This window comes from Seriola dumerili, unplaced genomic scaffold (assembly GCF_002260705.1).
Source record: "Seriola dumerili isolate Sdu_G_001 unplaced genomic scaffold, Sdu_1.0 BDQW01000581.1, whole genome shotgun sequence".
In the NCBI taxonomy this organism is placed as follows: Eukaryota; Metazoa; Chordata; class Actinopteri; order Carangiformes; family Carangidae; genus Seriola; species Seriola dumerili.
The window spans coordinates 210,001-225,552 of NW_019174836.1; the positions used below are offsets into that span (position 1 = coordinate 210,001).

Here is a 15,552-nt window from a genome sequence, read left to right on the forward strand (position 1 = left end):
CTGAAAGGGAGGGGATCAGCTTAGAAAATATGACAAATTATTGTCATCAACCTCTATCAAATGACTATAATAAACCAGCTTCATTGGCAGGTGGCATTCAGCTGATTTTCAGAACACATTTCAAATGAAAACATTGCAGTTAAAATAAATACTTTTCCGACTAAACTAATCCTTATCTTGTCTTCTTTTGGATTCAGTAGCACTTTGCCAGATAGTGGAACCGGCGCCACATAGTATTCAAGGAATTTAGGTAGCTTATCAAGTATGTCATAGAGAAATGTGTAGATAAAATTGCTTATGTACTATTGTTAAGAAAAGTGTTATACAGTATATAAAGTTATCATTATACTTATAGCAAAAGGTTATAATATTTAGGTTCTGAAAGTGTCAATCATCACCCCTGGATTCCTAATGTGTTCCTAAGAAATCACTCTTGACATGTTTCACATGGAAGCTCAGGAGTTAAAAAAAAAAACATTGTGGTTCAGTACAACATGCTGTTTGTGTGTGTGTGTTTGCATGCAAGTCAGAAGTAGAGTGAGAGCCTGTGGTTGAAATGGGAGTGTCCTCTGGCAGGGCAATTCCTTCTGTCTGTCATTCTCTACTGTTAGTGAAGCACTGAACTAAAACTCTCTCTCATAGCAGAGACAAACACAGAGAGGTTCAAAGCTAGAGTTTTTAGTACCAGAAAAGCATGGATTTAATGGAACTGTTTTTCATTTCTCTTGGTTCGGCAGTTGTTGTCTACTATGGAGTGAAACTGCTGCTTTTCACTAGAATGCTTTTTCCAAACCTGTGGTTTCCACTGTCAAAGACATTCTTCACGTCTATGGGAGAATGGGCAGGTGAGCTGTGTGTGCATGTGCTGTTTGTCAGACCTACAGAAGGTCATACTCTGACTAATAACTGCTAGGACTTTGATGGATTGGGTATGTAGCCCTGGGACAATTTAGATGTTAGTCAGAGTCATAACTGCATACTTTATGTAATAAAAGTCCTCTTATGTGTATTTAGTTTGACTATGATGGTCATATGAGTACACCAATGTATGAAAGTGCATGTGTCTAGAATTTGTCTGTGCCTGAAAAACTTTGGCTGTAAAACATTCAAAGATAAAGAAGAGAGTTTCAGGTTCTAGACTTGTTCAGACTTTTCACTGTTACACAATATGACAGTCATGTAACATCTGAATGTAAAGAGCCATGTTATGACACTCCTTTAGAAGCCACGTGTTCACACGTACGGAGCCGCTGCTTACATTTGCAGAAAAAAAAACCCTCATCTGTGTCACTAAATCCACAAAACATATTTCTGCCTTAAATGCATTTCTCTATAAGATAAGAAAACATTAATTCTGAGATTATCTGCAAAATGTTTACACCCAATGTGTTTAGGGTTAAATCATAATAACTGTGTGAGAAGGGAGTCAAACTGGTGTCACTGGTGACGAGGAGGAACATTTCAAGTACAATACTAAGGATACAGTGTAAACTGCCTTTGTTTCCTTTAACAATTTACAGTGAAGTGCCTTTAGGATAAGTTGACAGAGGGGATTAAGGATAAGATGATGTAGCGAATTTAATTTATAACCTTCCTATAAACTTGAGAATGCCCCCATTACATTCAAACCTAAATACATCTGAGGGCATATGGTCAGCTCACCCTACAGACCACCTCCCCGTAATTACACCGAAACACTTCTTGGAAGGTCCCAGAGCCATGTCATCAATTTACAAGACTTTTCTTTGGCATCTTCTGAAAAGGCTATTCAGTCTTCCAAAGTGCTAACAGATGCCTCATAAAAAATAAAAAAAACACACACACAATACTGGGCTGATCTTTTCTTTATTTCCAAAGCCCACAGTATGTTCAAAGCTGCATAAACCCCATCCCTGTGCATTAATTTCTGTCTTGAAGATTTCAAACCACATTTGCATGTTTGTGTCTCAATTAGACTTGAGTCTTTTCACTGTCAAGTGCCCTACGATGTATGGTGTGGTGCATGGGTCTACTGAAGTCAGCATATATATGAAGTGAACATTTACAGTTTATATACTTGTAGTGTGTCATTATTGTCAGTATATGAGTATTTGAGGGCTGCGGAGTATTGATTTAGACGTGGTATTCACAATTTTAATTGCTATGTCATTTGTAAAATCCCTACAGCCCTACAATTGGCATATTTACATAAAGTATTAATGGTAGAAATGGGTGTCATTAGGATTTTATTGCTACATATGAGTGGCTATCAATAGTCATTGATAATACTCTCTATAACTATGTAAAACATGTTGTGAAAACAGTACTAGCCCCAACTATTTTCTTTGTGCAGTGCAGTAATAACTATTGAACCAGGTTATATTGACTACGAGTGTACAAATACCAAGTGTACAAAAAACAACAGGGTATTCATTCAAGCTGCAAATCTTTCAAAGATATTTCATTTATGTAACAGTAAAGGAATTGGGCATTGAATGTTTATGTTTAAGTTATTTTTAAGAATGATGTTATCATTGAGATTTTTCTCACATCTTACATCACAGTAACTGTGACATCAAGGAAAACATTGTTCTGGCACATAGTGGACTGCATTCTGGGCAGACACGTCAGAGTACAATCTCAGTACTCCAATACTTCACTTATGATTTTATACTGAAACTAAATGGACAGAAACTGTGTTGAGAAAACTGTCTTAAATTGGTACCAAAATAGAAGCAACTTCTGTGAGATAAACAAAGTAGAGCTATCAAAATAAAATGAAACCTGCAGTATATGTATTTTATATAAGAAGAGATAATGAGGTCTTGTTAGAGACTTTGGGGTGCTTTTATGTAACATTGACTGACTGAAAAATTGCCTCATTAGGCTGTTTCCGTTCACAGAACTCATTTACATGAAGGACAATGGTTGATTCATGTCTGAGACAAAAATGGTCTGAAAGATTTTTATTGTCTACTTGTTCATTAACTTCACTCAATTTGACACTGAACCATCACAATATTATATGACCCAGTGTTCTATTTGAGAATGTATTTCCTGTAATGCAGTACTTCCTGTCAAACTATGTCCACAGAGGCTACAGAGTTTCTCTAACCTAGAGTGCACCTAATGTGTAATTTGCTCTGGTTATTGTTTAATGGGTTGTTGTTGTGTTGTAACACATAATGTTATTTGCAAATGACCACCAGTGAAGAACATTGCTTTGAATAGTAACATTTAACCACAGAGGTGGCAAATAGGTGGCACAGGGGTAAAATTATACATTAGCAGCCTTTGTTACCATTTTGACCTACACTCAGCTAGCAAGATGTCAGGAAGATTTCACAGCTGTCTTATTTTCAAGATCCATCTGTCTGTTATTTTACACTTCTCCAAGTTTGGGTTGATGGCATCAGGACAAGCAAGGTGGCCCAAGTGTTTCTCTCCTCAGCCGCGTCATGGAGCTTTTCCTGAAGGGTACCGTTGCTGGGTGAGATGAAATATGCACAGTAATATACTGAGGATAATCCGGCCATTGTGTTATGGGTGTGCCAGGATATCCTCCAGCTGGATGTGCCTCCAGAAGAAGGAATCCTGATTAGATGCCCAAAGAGAATCAATGTGACGGAGGAGCAGTTCTATATTGAGTCCTTTCCCAATATCTGACTTCCTTGCCTTGAACGTAAGGGTAAGCGATGCGAGAGTAGCCAGAGTCATCTGTAAAGAAGGAGAGATACAATGCTGAAGTCATGAAACTGGGTCTTTACTGTATAACGTGTCTTATCATTTTTGGGGGGCATTGTACACCTTAGGATATTGACAGTAGAGCGATGACAGGAAATGAGGACAGAGGGAGATGGGGAATAACATGCAGCAGGTTGTGAACTGAGGACACTGCAGGATGTGGTCAGCACCTCAAACCTCAAGGCCACCCTTCAGGTTGCCCCTGTATCCAATTATTACATAGTGCTTCACTGTAATTATGACTTATTATCTCATATCATAAAATGTTAATATTATGTAGTATTATGTAATGCAACTGTAGGGAATGCAGATGTCAATGGTTATTTTATTATAAAAATGAAACATCAATAATGGCATAATACTGGCAGAAAACAATTTTTAAGTACCGTATTTTCCGCACTATAAGGCGCACTTAAAAGCCTTTAATTTTCTCAAAAAACGACAGTGCGCCTTATAATCCACTGCGTCTTATATATGGATTAATTCTGGTTGTTATGGCTACCGTAGTCAGGAGTGTCGCAGAGTCATACATGTGCTTCACCATAATATTACAGTGTGTGTGTATAAAGACCCCAAAATGGCACCTGTCAAGAGACACACTTACGACGCGGACTTCAAACTCAAGGCTATCAGTCACGCAGTAGAACAGACTGTGTTTTTTTTACGTGTTACAACTGAACAAGGTTGGGAGTTATTGTGAATACGCTCATTAACATTTGAACAATGTTGAGAGTTATTGTGAACGTGTTTAATAAAGTTTGATTGACTGACTTATCTGACTGTTTTGTTTCGCTTAATGCGCCTTATAATCCAGTGCGCTTTATATATGAAAAAAGTTCGAAAATAGACCATTCATTGACAGTGCGCCTTATAATCCAGTGCGCCCTATAGTGCGGAAAATACGGTAATGACTGAATTAGAAAACAAAGAAAAAAAAACACACCAAGTATTGACCCCTGTGGGACTCCATACACCTTGTATGTAGCAGACAGAAACATTCAATAGAAAATCTAAACTTTCTCTTGGATAAAAAGTAAGACAATCAATTTAGAGCAAGTTCTATTATGTCAATACAATTCCTGACCAATACAATGTTATGATCAGTGGTGTTACGTTCAAGCAACACCTGAGAGTCGACAAAGATTGTAATAGAGTAACTACATGGTTGTAACACAGAGGACAGCAGTTTCAGTACAGTGTTGATGGCAAACCAAGTGAACACTGTCAGAAATATCGCTACCAAGTATTTCAAGTACTAGCTGCTTGGCAACCAACTTGTCAATTATGTTTGGAACAAAGAGTAACCGGATATTGTTGTTATGAGGGAATGTTGGATCAAGACCAGGTTTCTTCAAGAGTGTCACAATTGTTGGTAGCAGCACAGGAAAGGAGGACCCAAACACAGACACAAAGGCAGATTCAGTGAAGATACTTTAATGGAGAAGGAAACAAGATTAACAGGCAGATGGGTGAATAATCAATAGGCAGGCAGGCACATACCATCATACATTGCACTTGCACCGAAAGAAAGAAAAATGGTGCAAAGAAAATGACCGGGGAGGGTCCAAAAAAAAATTTTTTTTCATTTTACCAATGAGCTCACTATATAGTATTCCCTAGATAGTGAGTAGGGAGCAGTGAGCACAACCTGGGAACAGGTGTGTGTGTGTTGGCAGGGAATCTTAGGTGATTAGATGATAAGTGGTACCAGGTGTATGAACGGGCAGGTTAGTCAGGTGAGTGAGGACAGGGAGAGAAGTCTCCAAGTATGCACTATTAATCCAGTCACAGGGATATGACAGTGACACCTAAAATCACACACAAACAAATTTTCTAGGTGTAGCAATGATAATTAAAAGGGGCAGGGCTCAGCAAAAGATCAATTAGTATGTTAGAGTTGCTGAATCTCATGACACTTGTTCCCAAAGCGAGAAGTGGGCAGCGTGCCAGAACTGATCATTGTCTTCCAGAAACTGTTCTGTTGGTTTGTTTTTAGGAATTCAGAGCGCAGCATGAAATCAATTCTCAACATGTCAGACCTTTACTGAGGTTTTGGAGCTCAGAGCTTTGGTATCTGATGCCGTTGGCATTTTCTCAGGCACAAGGGAGTGCATACACATTTGTCAGGACCATTTAGTTTGTTGAAAAGGGACTAAGCTGCTGCTCACATCTGAGCAGTTATAACTCTTCTGCTGACAGCATTTTAAACCAATGCATCTCATCTAAAGCCCTCTTGTCTGTACTTAATTCTTAAATCCCCGTCCTGGACCAGGCCCAGTTTACTATGGATACCTATCACTCCATGTCTGAAAATGGTGACAGAGCCTGTGATCTTTGTAATCGGGGTTGGGAGGAGATAAGAGAGTAGTCAGCACTCAGAAACAAGCAGTTCCTGCTTGTTCTCAGCAAATTCTTTATCAGAAGTGGGGAACATGCTGTATTAGTACAGTATGTTAGAACAGGATGGGTTGGGTAAAGTGTAAACAAATCAAAAACACAATCCTCTTCCTCCGTCGACAGCAAAGGCAGAGCGATTGGGTCGCGTATCTCTGATTCACAGCGTCCCCAGTGTTTAGAGTGGAAACTACAGGAGAATATGACAGCTGATGGAATTGATTTCTAATTCTAATCCCTGCATCCCTTTTTCAGTGGTGACTGGTGCTTCAGAAGGCATAGGAAGATCGTATGCATTTGCGGTAAGTGATCGTTTCAATACAGTAGCACAGTATGACAAACATTTCTCTACTTAAAACTGTAGGACACCAAAATAAATGCATTTTCAAAGATAAGATACCTGCTATATATTCTAATGTTGTCTGTGTAATCCAGTCATGAATACATTGTAATTAATGTTCAAATATTTACTCTTTAGTGGATGCACATATGATCATTTTTGTCTTCGGCAACTTGCTCATTATTATTTCTCCTCCTGTCCATCACTGTACCATTGCTTCCCTCAGCTGGCTGAACAAGGAATGAGCGTGGTTATCATGAGTAGAACCAAAGCAACATTGGACCAGGTAGCCAAGGAAATAGGTAAGAACTTACTTTCTATATTTATATTGTGTCTGCTATTAAAAATGAGATCAGATCTACATGCAGTGATGTTTGTCATCTGTAACAGTCGATTTCATTCTTCATAGGTGATAAAACAGGACAGAGAGTGAAAGTCATAGTGACAGACTTCACACAGGAAAATGTCTTCAGTGAAATTGAGGGTCAACTTAAGGACCTCAACATCGGGATTTTAGGTTGGACATTTTTTTATTTTTCCATATAATGTTTGAAACATTAATTGCTCCCACGCGCACCAAACGCAAGCAAACAGTCATCATTTAAGATAGTAACATCTGCTTATTCCCCTCCCCCCTGTAATTGGATCTTCTTTTTTTTTCTTTACCACAGTCAATAATGTGGGCATGCTGCCCAGCTTCATCCCCAGCAAATTCCTTGATTTTGCAGAGTTGGATCAGGTTAGTGGTCCTTCAGCAGCTATACAAGTTTTTCTTGTCAACAGCAAAAAGTTATGTTTACATTCAGCGTTAACCAGCAAAATGCGTTGTGTGAATCCGTGTGAATTTTCTGTCCCTTGATTATCAATAATATAATAATAGTTTACTTGGGACCCATGTTTATTTTGTGCTTTCAGACAATTACAAAGGTGATAAACTGCAATGTGAAAACTATGGCCAAGGTAAGAGTACATATTTGCTTTTACTTTTTTCAAACAAATGTACTCCTGTCTTAGTGGCAGGTGTGTAGGATGAAAAAACACTCTTGGCTGGGAACAAAACAAAGAATCTTGCTCACAGTCAATCATTTACTCACTTTATTAACCACATGTCAGTCCTCAGACCTGAATCAGGCCATGTTCCTATAGACATTAGTTCATATAGTTTAATGAAGGTCAGGACTGAAGCATCATTAATAACTTGAGTTCAAATGATGGAAAGTGTGCAGGATTCTTTGTTTTCTCCCTTTCTGACTACCCTCTGAACATATTTTCTTTTTTCCCCAGATGAGCAAAATAATCCTTCCAGGCATGGAGAACAGGTTTCCTACTCATGTTTTCTTCATTAGATGTAATGTGTAATACAATAAAAACACAATATGGTGATTAACATTGAGTTAATAATGTAAGACCACAATAGTTTTTTGTTTTTTCCTCCACAGGGGAAAAGGGGTGATTTTGAATATTTCGTCTGGAGTGGCTTTTATTCCATTCCCTATGTACACCCTGTATGCTGCATCTAAGGTCACCAGGTCACCAGTACACCGCTAGTCTTCCTATATCATGTTGTATAATCGCTCATGCTCTAATTCATCTTTCTGTAGGTGTTCGTGGAAAGATTTTCTCAAGGTCTTCAAGCTGAATACAAAGATAAAGGGATTATTATACAGGTACTTCACTTCTTTTTGAGAATGTGCCTCAAGGTCTTTAAATCAAAAGAAGAGGGAATGAGTTGTTATTATCTTTTGAGTGATTTTTTTTTTCTTCAAATCTCGAAAATTTTGTCACAAATTTCTCTTTCTCTCTCTCTCTCTCTCTATTCTTGTTTTCTCAGGCAGTATCTCCATTTGGGGTCTCCACTCGGATGGCAGCTTACCAAAAAAGCAATTTAGTGACTCTGTCACCAGAAGACTTTGTAAAGAGCTCCCTGCAGTACATCAGAGCTGGAGACAAAACACCCGGCAGTATCTATCACATAGTCCTGGTAAGACTTACAAACATCTGGTAATTCCAAATAATGCAAAGTAACATGGCAGGAGACTAATTTGTCCTTGTGATTATTGGTCTCCCTCTGTGTGTGTGTGTGTGTGTGTGTGTGTGTGTGTGTGTGTGTGTGTGTGTGTGTGTGTGTGTGTGTGCGTTTATATGGGCATTCAGGGCTGGTTACTGCAGACTATTCCTCTCAAAGTTCTCCATGCAGAGTCTATGCAACACGGCCTAAAAGACTATGTCAAGAAGAGAGCAGCAGAGAGCTCGTGAAAATGGTAGAAATTAATAAACAGGAAGAGTAATGTGAAGACATTTGGTTTTAATTTGGTAATTGTAAATTGGTAATTATGGTAATTATGTTTTCTGTTTCTCATTTAAACATAGTGATGAATTGTGTAAGTATTATTAGTTACTGTAGTATCCCGTAGTACTTTCTGTTTTATAGCTTTTGTAACACTGTGGGTAAACCACCTTCAGGAAAGCACCTCGATGATGCAAGTTTCCCACAACTTGTATTTGATCTTATTCTCATTTTTGTTGTTCCATCTGCTCCATTTGGTTATAAGATAATATTTCAATTTTCAATATGAGTTATACTGTGACTGTAGTTGCTGATGAATTGATGGTGAATGCCCAGCTGACTTTTTTCCTCAGTGATAGAAAACATTTATGAGACATAACAAGCCATGACATGACATTTCATTCACTAACCCAACCCATGTCAAATAAAAAAAACCTTTACTTCTATAAACACGCCAACCCATACAGTTGGCACTGTCAGTATGTCTTTAGTCAGGCATGTCAATGCAATAACCTACTTAATATTTTCAGACAACATTTACATTAATATTAATATGAATTCTAATGTCTTTCAAAGCTGAGTCCTTGTACTCAACAAATGTGGCTAATCATTAATGCTGGCAGGTTTGTGTGTGTGTATGTATGAGAGCGTATGTGTGAGTGTGTGTGCGTGTATGTGTGTGTGTGTGTGTGTGTGTGTCCAATTCCCCATAGTCATAAATCTTTTAGAGGAATATGAGCGATAATGAGTCTGGCGCCTTATCTGCTGAACTGAAGGAACTGTCCAGTTCTGTTAGTCACTCCCATACACATCATGTTGTAAGTCAGACAGGCACATGCGCGCGCACACACGCGCACACACGCGCACACACACACACGCGCACACACACGCACACACACACATACACACACACACACACACACACACACGCACACACACACACACACACACACACACACACACACACACACACACACACACACACACACACACACACACACACACACACACACACACACACAAGCCTGTAACTGTCATTAGCATCCTCCTTTCCCCTCTGGGATGGTGGAAACATTTGATCACATGATGAGTACAGCACCAAATGACTTGGTGTCAGTCACTGTTCTGATCTCCACAAAACCAGTTGGGGGCAGAATAGAATTGATGAGCATCTACCTGGTTCCTGAGAAATGAGAATTCACTAGAGACCGGGGTTTGATGGCCTGCTGCTTACTGGTTGATGGACAGTGTTTAAAGCATGCAAGCAACATTCCCTCATCTGTGTCCACACATTTGCAGAAGCAGATGCATGCAAGCATTTGAATTAGTATATGCTACTGAAAAGTCTGACCTAAAAGAGTCACTAATCAAGTCGTGACCGGGCTGTTTAGACAGGCGTGATGAATGATCCTTCCCATGAGAGATAGTGCAGGGAAAAGGGAATGTGGGTTGAGAGAGAGAGAGAGAGAGAGAGAGAGAGAGAGGCGAGGTAAGGTAAGGTCAGAGTGACCCTGAGCTTAGAAGATCCTCGCCTGGCCTGACTGTTTGAAAAGAATAAGTCATTGTCACATGAGAATAAAAATCTCAATTTATCTCATCCAATGATTATTGAGACAGTCACACTGTCAGTCAGTCTTCAAAAAATAAAAAACAAAAGTAAAGAGAAGAAATGAAACAATAAAAAAAAACAGCTAAAAATGTCCAAAGGGTATTTAAGGAGAGGAAAAGGATAGAAAGGAAAAGACAATCACTGAGGCTTTTTGTATTATGGAATTCTGAATTATAATTTATATTTATAAATATAATAAATATAATAATTATAATTTATATTTAATCTTCTTGAGGCGAGGTAAATAGGATCTTTGGGATACTTCAGACATACTGTGATGTGATGTACTGGTTTTGTTTTATGTCTCTTGGTATTGATATGTGAACAGTAAATCTCTGAATGTACTTTTGTATATATTTCTTTATAACTGATTAATATTTACCCATGAACATCCTTTATTGTCCCCTTTATGTTTCTTGTTTGTTTCTTGTTCTTGTAAGTTTCTTTTAAGCTGGGATTTGCTCTTAATTTCCCCTGAGTAGTGTGATCAAAACTTTAGTACTTAGAAGTTTATCATTGCAAATCTAATATTGCAGATTATTATTCTACCTGCTAAACCATTTATACCACATAACCTATAAAGATTTTGAGATAAAAATGATTTGCTTTCATGTCTTTTTCAAAGTGGATACAGAAACAAACTAAGGGTCAGTTAAATCAAGTTATACAACTATTTTTAATATTGCTCTATCAGCAGTAATAAAGTATTATCTCAGTATCATTTGAATCAGAATTAGACCTAGAGGAGCAGCCTACAGCCAGAGGAAGACTTCAACATGTGGTTGTGAAATGATCTGAAAAAGCAGCTCACAAATAAACAAACTGATGACAAAGACACTTGCTTTATGACTCTCTTCCTCTTATTGTATTCTGAAGGTGGTTCTTGACTAAACTATTTGTTAATCACTTAAACATAATGTTTGAGCCGTCACTCCTAACGTCAGCAATGATCTTTTTTACTAATCAAATCAAACTTGGTGGCCATCTAGATGTTGTGTATAAAATGTAGCATTGTCACGTCAGTTTTATAGTATTTTTATTTAATTTATCCTGAGAACACTGGGGACCCTTTACAGTTTGTATGACATAATCTATAAACAAGGTTTATGATGATATATTCAAATGTAACCATTTACTTAAAGCATATTAAGGGTGTTTTATTCACCAATACAAAATACTCCTATGATCATGGTAGCTTTCAATGGGGCCACTAGAGGGCACTAAATGTAAAGGTTTCATAGTGCCTTCTGATTACTGTAATAGGCATACACCTTTGGCAGAACACGCACGCACACGCACGCACGCACACACACACGCGCAATTATTTGAGCTGATGATGTAAGCCTTCATCTTATCAAGTACACAATTCAAAAATAAGTGATAAGTTGTTTTTTTTAAGTGTAGTCAAGGTGGGAGTGTAATTTAATGTAATCTCACTACCGGGACTTTCCAGGTGTGTTTTTGTAATGTTCCTATAGTCGTACCTATCTTAAAACCACAGTCTGTGCAGTGTGTGTGTGTGTGTGTGTCACCTGCAGTGGAAATCAAAAGTTGTTTACCTCAGAGAGATGGGACTTTCCTCACCTCAGGTGCTCTGCAATTTAGTGGTGAAAACACATTATGACACCTTTTAATTTACCATTTTCAAAGTCTTCTTGAAAACATCAAATGATAGTAATAATAGTTAATAATAATTCATAATAGTATGTTATAAGTGGCAAGGGCAGTTCTCTTCCTTTACAGACCATCAGTGTGAGAGAGCTTCTCTCCTACAGTTGCACAATAATGGTTTTACCATCAGTGGGATCATATTTTAGCACAAATATTAAGTAAAAGTGGCTTCAACATGTCTAACGCCTCTAGCAGATGAGAGATTCATTAAGGAGGGGGTCAATGGAAAGTCACTGTTTTCATTTCAGTGGATGGCCATTTCTTATGTGGGTGGTCAGGGCTCCGAGGACGGCCCTCCTCGTGCAGATTGTATGTGTGCGTACGTGTGCAAAGGGAAAGAAAAGGAGAGAGGTGCTGCCTTTGAGGATGCTCCCTGTGTGACTCCTCTCTCCTCCCTGGACACTGCTTGCTTGTTGTTTCAGTAAACAGAAGGGTCCAGGGATGATCCAAGACAAGCACGCAGCCACCACGGCCCACCCAGGAGCCAAGGTCAGGACCACTAACCTGCAGACACATACGCACACTCATACACTACACTAACCTCACAAATCATTTTCCAGGTTGAACCAGGAGTTTCAGTTTGAAACTGGAACTCATTCATCTTGATGCTTGAAAAAAAAAAAAAAATCCAGTCTAACATTGTAATTGTTGAATCAAGATAGCTATTTTCCCCCAACACTGGATATTGCTGAACTTCCAATAAAAATATTTGAGCGAATTATCGGAAAGATATTAAAACCCCAATAGCCAATTACACACACTATGCATTTTTGACTCCATATTTCCTTCAGTGGCTTTCTCTCTGAGCGTTTTCCATCTTGTGAATGTGCTGTGCTTGTCAGTATGACACCCCAGCATAAATATTTGAATATTTACACTAGTTGAAATATTTCTGTGACATAATTACCACCTTGTCTCTCAAACTTTGTTGCTGAGCACACAGAGATTCATTCTCACAGAGGAGTTTTAGGGGTAATTATTTCTCGCAGGAGTAATAATACCTACCGCTTCCCTCCTATCCAGGATGGAGGTCTTTGAAACTCAAGAGGATAATTCCAACCCTTCATCTTCTCTAAAAGAGTAGGCTGTCAGGAACAGGCTGCACTGTCAGCAGGGGAAAGCGAACGAGATGAAGGAAGAGGGACAGAGGTAGAGAGGATAAAAGAGAATAGAAGGTACGGAAGAGAAAGGGTAAAAAAAAAAAAAAAGGAAGAGTTTCAGAGAGAGATGGATTGAAAAACGGAAAAGAAAAGGCCAGTGACTTCTCCGACAGCCCAGTGCTCACATATGGCCAAGCTTTGCTTGTATAGCCTCACTTCAAGGCGAAGGGCCCTGCAAACATAAACAGTAGAGAGGCTGCAGCTGGAGCGGGGAGGCAGCCACTTGCTTACTGAGACTTCTCTACACTAAACAATGGATCAAGTGACGCACAGGCCTTTGGCAGTGCAACAGAGACGCAGGCGGGTCAGAAAAGCCTTTCTTCCTTACGTTTATATCTCTGCTCTCTCAATATTTACCCCATGGGAAAACACACAATTTTCCATTCCTTTTGTTCTGAAGGGAGCAAAAGAGTAGACCTCCCTCCATCTCTGTCTCTCCCACCTTCAATACAGGACAAGGTCTGAGAGGACAAGTGTCTTTTCATGCAAAATTTGGAAATAAGCTGCTGTATTTTGAACAGCTGCACAACTCTGTCTAGAATTTCATCGCTTTCTCATTGCTGGAGCTCCATACAGGTGTTAGTAATGAATAGATTTAAGCTTAGTTTAGCACAGCCTCTCCTCCAGTGCAATTCATTGATATTCACACGCACAGCCTATTTCTAGAAGCAAACAAAATGAGGATTAGTCTCTCTTACTGAGTGCGTTACTGCATAAGAAACTTAGTTTGTACAACTGTGTGTGTGTATGTGTGTGTGTGTGTGTGTGTGTGTGTGTGAGTGTGCATCTGTGTTATATCTCTTTTATGATGGGGCACAATGGGGAACGGAAGGGCCCAGGAGCCAGTGAATTAACCCAAATTACAGCTAACAGTTGCCTGGGTAACTGGATAGGAATGAGGGGCAAATGGTGTGTAATTTCCTAATGAACGGGGGGAGTTCTTCTTTTTCACATTTAGATACCTCCTCAGCCTGTTACCGTAACAACAGGAGGACTCGTACCCCCCTAATGTAGCTGTTTGCTTGCTGAGTCATCTAAAAGTTTTTCTTTATAGGCCATAGATACAAAATATTTATCCTGTTCCCTCATAAACACCTATGATGGTCAGTTAAATACATCTAATACATTTAATGGTAGCTACATTATTACAGTTGACCTGAGATTTATACACGAAACATTCATGTTTCTTGAGCCTTAAAGACCCTGTGAACAAATTTTCTATAGCAGCTCCTTACCATGCGTGATGGGATTGCACATGAACAGTTTTATGCCTTTTCACAAGAGAGATTTCTGTATTTGTGTTTTTGTCTGTGCTCTTCTTACTAATTTGAAGTGGGTGGGGCTCAGTTAGAAAGGTGACGTCACATATTTCCATGCAACAATCAGGATTTAGCAACGTTTAAATTAGAATTTAATGACTGTTACTTGGTTGTTTGGTTGCTATTGATAAGACAGGATTAAACCACACCAACACAATCCTGATGAAGCAGATTAGCTGATACTTAGTGTGTCAAAGGAGTTCTTCTATTGCTCCATGGCCAAAGTTAGTATTAACAGCTGTTTACTTCAGTATCAAGCTTCCTTCCTTTACTCAGCAAGAGCTGTCTTCAGCAGTGGAAAGTAACGCCAACGTAAACTCTTGTTTTGCTTCTGTTTCTATTACTTCTTTTCTTCTACTGAAGTTAGCATGCTAACTGGCTAGCTCTGGGCTGGCTGGATTCTCATCACTTTCCGATAGTGAGTCACTGTAGCGTCCAGTCTGCCCTGAAGAATTAAGTAACGCTGCTCAAAGAGAGTATTATACCCTATTATATTGTAAATACAACAATGACTGAATGTCATTGTTGTATTGTCTCGGCAAGTGACCACCACAACAGCCCGCTCCCAGCGGCAGAGAAAACTTACAAGTAGCCTCTTTAAAGTCACTGAATGAGGGCATTTTTTAAAGTGGCTAAAACATGTTTCTGTTGCTGGCTCCGTTCACAGCAAAAGAGAAGAAGAAATGGCACCTAAAGATGTTTTATATTTTTGTGTTTGTTTGTTTTTACTTTTCTTGTTTTTTATTTAGACACAGACATGTAATGCTAGAGCTAAATACTTTGAATTTGAAGCCTAGTTTTGCAGTGTTTTATGTTTAAAGCATTTGTACAAGAGCCAGTTCTTAATCAGTGACAGTTTGCAGACCTTCTTAACACATTGCGTATGGAAACCTGAGCCTGGAGGCCCAGGTCAGCATGGGTCAACACTCATTCACAGCTTTTTACTAATCAAATCAAACTTGGTGTCACAGTCTGACTTCTGCAAATAAACCTACAGGGCCAAGGCCTTCCCTCTGCCGCTCTGTCTGACTGTCCAGTTTATAACAGAC

At 39.0% G+C, this 15,552-nt stretch overlaps 1 protein-coding gene across 1 annotated transcript; it reads left to right on the top strand.

Moving 5' to 3' along the window:
* Positions 1–614: 614 nt before the first annotated feature.
* Positions 615–9,615, top strand: hsd17b3 (hydroxysteroid 17-beta dehydrogenase 3). The gene is made up of 11 exons (XM_022764800.1): positions 615–845; positions 6,373–6,419; positions 6,684–6,759; positions 6,867–6,974; positions 7,129–7,196; positions 7,373–7,417; positions 7,742–7,776; positions 7,897–7,978; positions 8,059–8,124; positions 8,289–8,438; positions 8,612–9,615. Exons 1-11 carry the CDS (start codon positions 695–697, stop codon positions 8,711–8,713), a joined length of 930 nt encoding a protein of 309 aa, XP_022620521.1. The 5' UTR covers positions 615–694; the 3' UTR covers positions 8,714–9,615.
* Positions 9,616–15,552: the final 5,937 nt, after the last annotated feature.

Excerpts from the sequence above, each read along its gene's own strand:
- hsd17b3 (XM_022764800.1), top strand. The coding sequence starts at position 695 with ATGGATTTAATGGAACTGTTTTTCATTTCTCTTGGTTCGGCAGTTGTT. Across the intron at positions 6,975-7,128 it reads CCTCAACATCGGGATTTTAG|TCAATAATGTGGGCATGCTG; the intron begins GTTGGACATTTT and ends TCTTTACCACAG. Across the intron at positions 7,777-7,896 it reads CTTCCAGGCATGGAGAACAG|GGGAAAAGGGGTGATTTTGA; the intron begins GTTTCCTACTCA and ends TTTCCTCCACAG.